The following is a 5,137-nucleotide window of genomic DNA, read 5'->3' on the forward strand; positions in this document are numbered from 1 at the left end:
GGCAGGAACTCATCCCCGACCCGGAGTGGGCACTCCACCCTTTTCCGGCTGAGAACCATGGCCTCAGATTTGGAGGTGCTGATCCTCATTCCCGCTGCGTTACACTCGGCTGCGAACCGCTCCAGTGCGAGCTGGAGGCCCTCACCCGATGAAGCCAACAGAACCACATCATCCGCAAAAATCAGAGATGAGATTCTGAGGCCACCAAAGCGAAAGCCCTCCGCCACTTGGCTGCGCCTAGAAATCCTGTCCATAAAAATTATGAACAGAACCGGAGACAAAGGGCAGCCCTGGCGGAGCCCATCACCCACCGGGAACGAGTCCGACTTATTGCCGGCAATGCGAACCAAGCTCTTGCAACGGTTGTATAGGGATTGAATGGCCCGTAGCAATGGGCCAGACACCCCATACTCGCGCAACACCTCCCACAGGACGCCCCGAGGGACACGGTCGAATGCCTTCTCCAGGTCCACAAAACACATGTAGACTGGTTGGGCAAACTCCCATGCACCCTCAAGTATCCTCGAGAGGACAAAGAGCTGGTCCAGTGTTCCGCGACCAGGACGAAAACCGCATTGTTCCTCCTGTATCCGAGGTTCGACTAGCGGACGAACCCTCCTCTCCAGCACCCTGGCATAGACTTTCCCGGGGAGGCTGAGGAGTGTGATCCCCCTGTAGTTGGAACACACCCTCCGGTCCCCCCTTCTTGAAGATGGGGACCACCACCCCGGTCTGCCAGTCCACAGGTACTGCCCCTGATTGTGCAAGTTCCCCCACTTAAAATGATGACAGAGGTCAGTAATTTGCACCAGAGGTACACTTCAACTGTGAGAGACAGAATGTGAAAAAAAAATCCATGAATTCACATGGTAGGATTTGTAAAGAATTTAACCGTAAATCAGGGTGGCAAATAAGTATTTGGTCACCTCAAACATGGAAAATCTCTGGCTCTCACAGACCTGTAACGTCTTCTGTAAGACGCTTTTCTGTCTCCCACTCGTTACCTGTATGAATGGCACCTGTTTGAACTCATCATCTGTATAAAAGACACCTGTCCACAGCCTCAAACAGTCAGACTCCAAACTCCGCCATGGCCAAGACCAAAGAGCTCTCGAAGGACACCAGGAAAAGTATTGTAGACCTGCACCAGACTGGGAAGAGTGAATCTACAATAGGCAAGCAGCTTGGTGTGAAAAAATCAACTGTGGGAGCAATCATCAGAAAATGGAAGACATACAAGACCACTGATAATCTCTCACGATCTGGGGCTCCACGCAAGATCTCATCCCGTGGGGTCAAAATGATCATGAGAACGGTGAGCAAAGATCCCAGAACCACACGGGGGGACCTGGTGAATGACCTGCAGAGAGCTGGGACCAAAGTAACAAAGGTCACCATCAGTAACACACTAAAACGGCAGGGAATCAAATCCCGCAGTGCCAGACGTGTTCCGCTGCTGAAGCCAGTGCATGTCCAGGCCCGTCTGAAGTTTGCCAGACAGCACATGGATGATACAGCAGAGGATTGGGAGAATGTCATGTGGTCAGATGAAACCAAAGTAGAACTTTTTGGTATAAACTCAACTCGTCGTGTTTGGAGGACGAAGAATACCGAGTTGCATCCCAAGAACACCATACCTACTGTGAAGCATGGGGGTAGAAACATCATGCTATGGGGCTGTTTTTCTGCCAAGGGGACAGGACGACTGATCCGTGTTAAGGACAGAATGAATGGGGCCATGTATCGTGAGATTTTGAGCCAAAACCTCCTTCCATCAGTGAGAACTTTGAAGATGAAACGCGGCTGGGTCTTCCAACATGACAATGATCCAAAACACACCGCCCGGGCAACAAAGGAGTGGCTCCGTAAGAAGCATTTGAAAGTCCTGGAGTGGCCTAGCCAGTCTCCAGACCTCAACCCCATAGAAAATCTGTGGCGGGAGTTGATAGTCCATGTTGCTCGGCGACAGCCCCAAAACATCACTGCTCTCGAGAAGATCTGCATGGAGGAATGGGCCAAAATACCAGCTACTGTGTGTGCAAACCTGGTAAAGACCTATAGTAAACGTTTGACCTCTGTTATTGCCAACAAAGGTTATGTTACAAAGTATTGAGTTGTATTTTTGTTATTGACCAAATACTTATTTGCCACCCTAATTTACGAATAAATTCTTTACAAATCCTACCATGTGAATTCATGGATTTTTTCTTCACATTCTGTCTCTCACAGTTGAAGTGTACCTCTGGTGCAAATTACTGACCTCTGTCATCATTTTAAGTGGGGCAACTTGCACAATCGGTGGCTGACTAAATACTTTTTTGCCCCACTGTATTTCAGTTACACCAAGCGTATGTTTGAATTGACTGTCCCTTTTTTTAGTTGGTAAACATTTTGGTAGTGTGTCATTTCTTTCATTCTGTTTACATGATATTGGTGTCACAGGAGCCAGACTTCAATATTTTAAGTGTAACAATTTGTTTAACAGATTTTCTGAACCAGGGGTAAAATAAAGCATAGATTAGAGGGTTTAGACAGGAGTTTAAATAGAACAAACACATTACAAATGCAACAGATGAAGCACTGAGCATGGCATCTTGACCTGAGAGTGTGACACAGTAATATGGGCAGAGACATATTAGAAACACAATGATAACAACACTGATGGTCCTTACTGCTTTCATTTCAGACTTCTTAACATTTGTACTTACTGACCCCTCGTGTGTCAGAGCTGCAATATGTGACCGCAGGGCACGAGCTTGAGTCATAGCCACAACAAATATGTTTAGATAAAGAACTACAATCACAATGACAGGACCAATAAAGGACAACAATAGATCTGCAACTCCAAAAGCATGGCCAACAACAACCACACACTCCCCATAGCAGGAATTATACCTGCCAGGTTGCACCAGGTTTTCTTTTAGCACAAGACAGTGGAAGACTGAAGAACAAATCCAACACAGATAAACACATGCTTTTGTTCTTTTTGGGGTGACTTTGGTAGAGTAATGGAGAGGGTAACAAATAGCCACATAACGGTCAATTGATATGAGAACCATGGTTCCTACTGACGCAGAGGTAATAATGTAGTCTAAGAGAAAATACATACTACACATGAATTCACCAAGAAACCAGCAACCATCTATAATTATAATTTGAAATAAAATCAGGAGACCCACCAGGCAATCAGAGACAGCCAAAGAGAGGAGGAGGAGATTGGTGGGGGTGTGCAGCTTCCTGAAGACAAAAGACAGCGACACAGTTATTATTATTATTATTTGTAGCAACAAGTGCAATTTTATACAGATATATATATAAGAGAAAAACAGACATTACTACCGACACACATTTCACTTATACTCTAATATGTTATCTTCATTTTACTGATCCACAAAACCTGATAACCTTATCTATGACAAAATTATTACTTGAAATGTGAGATGGAGATGATGACCAGCAGATTAAGAGTCACAGTCAGTAAAGAGATGGAGGACAATGTAATATAAATGAGTATAGATACTGAGTGAGGTCGTATGGGCTTCCTGCAGGAGAAGTTAAGAAGCTGTGGAAAGCAGAGTTCAGTTTCTTCAAACATTTCCATCATTAGTAAAAAGGAAGAGATAGCTTGCTGTGGAGTTCCACCACCTTTCTGTCTGAAGCTCTTTGCCATATCCTGACTTATTTACTTTCCTGCTTCACATTGCTCCTCCTCCCTTACCTCTGGTGGTAGCTGTTGTTGGAGTGAATAGCTAAATGTTGTCATTGTTGTGTTTAAATTTGTACACCTTGTCTTAAACTGCATGTTTAAATGTTTTTCTGTATAGCTGATGCTATAGCTATAGCTATAGTGTTTAACTGCAGGCACATTCTAAGTAAGGTTCTGGTTTCCTTATTTAGTGAGGAATGTTTACTTCCTGCCCTTTATGGCCTCACCTGTGTTTGTATATGGTGGACCGTTAAAGGAGATGAGCCATATACAGGGGTGAGGGGAGATGACCCTTTTATGACCAGCAAGAAGTCACGTATACACACACATGCATACACACACACACACACACACACCTATACACACACACACACACACACACGCACGCACACACGTATACACACGCACCCACACACACACACACACACATGCTCACACATGCATACACACACACCACACACAGTGCTTTTAACTGTTATGATACACACCATCTATGGTTTTGCAATGGGTGTTTGTGTAAATGTTTGTCACTGAATAAGAGGCAGCATGGGGACACTGGTAGTTGAAGTTGACTGGGATCAGGTGAGGAGCTTTCAGGTCCAAGAGCTGACCAGGCTTCCCTTGTGCAGCAAGTGTAAACTGACTGAGAAGAATTGTCTTGCTTTGTTCACGGTGATAAGTCTCTGAAACAGCGGGGCCTGCGAGTGCAGACCCAACATTTATTTGGTCCTTCAGAGCTGGATCCCAAGAACTGGCCTTCCACCGAGGAGGGGGGAGGACACACCAAAGTCTGTCGACAGCCAGGACACCCAGGGCGCCTGATGAAAGCCCCGGAATATGAATTTGTGGCCAGGATTGCACAGGACCAAGCTGAAGAGGAGAACTGCCACAAGACTGCTGCAAGGTGGAGAGGAAACCAGAGTGGAAGGAGCAGGTGAGGTTGTTTAGTGTGGGAAATCAAAATTGGGTTAGCAAACCTGGGAGAAAAACTGACTGCTGTAAGTGGGAAAATTGAGAAGGTGTCTGAAGCACTGCAAAGAGAAAGGTACAGAAAGTCACACACACAAACAGAAAATGCATTAATCCTACTAACACATACACACATACAATAAAGCTCATGAAGACCAGACAGCATCATAAGCATGTGTTTCTGTTTTATCATCTTGTCCGGTTCACGTAGTGAGATGAAAAGTGATATGTAGACTAGTGGACTAGTATTATATTAGTAAAAATGACTGAATTATAGTAGGGGTGAACAGAATGCTGGAGAGGGGTTCTGAATGAGTGAAACTAATAGATCATTGAGTTTCTTGTTTCTCATGTGTGGCGAAAGTTTTAACATAGCACGCATCTGGTAACATGGGAAGAAACTCATTGTGTAAGAGAACAACAGGGTTGTGTGGTGTGTGTGGCTGATGGATGGATAAATGT

General features: G+C 45.1%; 1 protein-coding gene across 2 annotated transcripts; it reads right to left on the bottom strand.

Moving 5' to 3' along the window:
- Positions 1–2,420: 2,420 nt before the first annotated feature.
- On the bottom strand, positions 2,421–3,604 carry LOC147310815 (trace amine-associated receptor 13c-like). Of its 2 annotated transcripts, none has more exons than XM_086266026.1 (2): positions 3,521–3,604; positions 2,421–3,233 (listed from the first exon to the last, which is right to left on the bottom strand). In XM_086266026.1, the coding sequence occupies exons 1-2, from the start codon at positions 3,602–3,604 to the stop codon at positions 2,421–2,423; spliced, it is 897 nt and encodes a 298-aa protein (XP_086122152.1). The 2 variants fall into 2 exon arrangements, with proteins under 2 accessions (XP_086122152.1, XP_086122151.1); XM_086266025.1 differs by having other exon boundaries at positions 2,421–3,237; positions 3,429–3,604.
- Positions 3,605–5,137: the final 1,533 nt, after the last annotated feature.

This window comes from Aulonocara sp. 'chitande type north' Nkhata Bay, linkage group LG16, assembly GCF_057382095.1.
Source record: "Aulonocara sp. 'chitande type north' Nkhata Bay isolate Kocher_YH1m ecotype deep benthic linkage group LG16, A_spYH_male_GT1.1, whole genome shotgun sequence".
Lineage (NCBI taxonomy): Eukaryota > Metazoa > Chordata > Actinopteri > Cichliformes > Cichlidae > Aulonocara > Aulonocara sp. 'chitande type north' Nkhata Bay.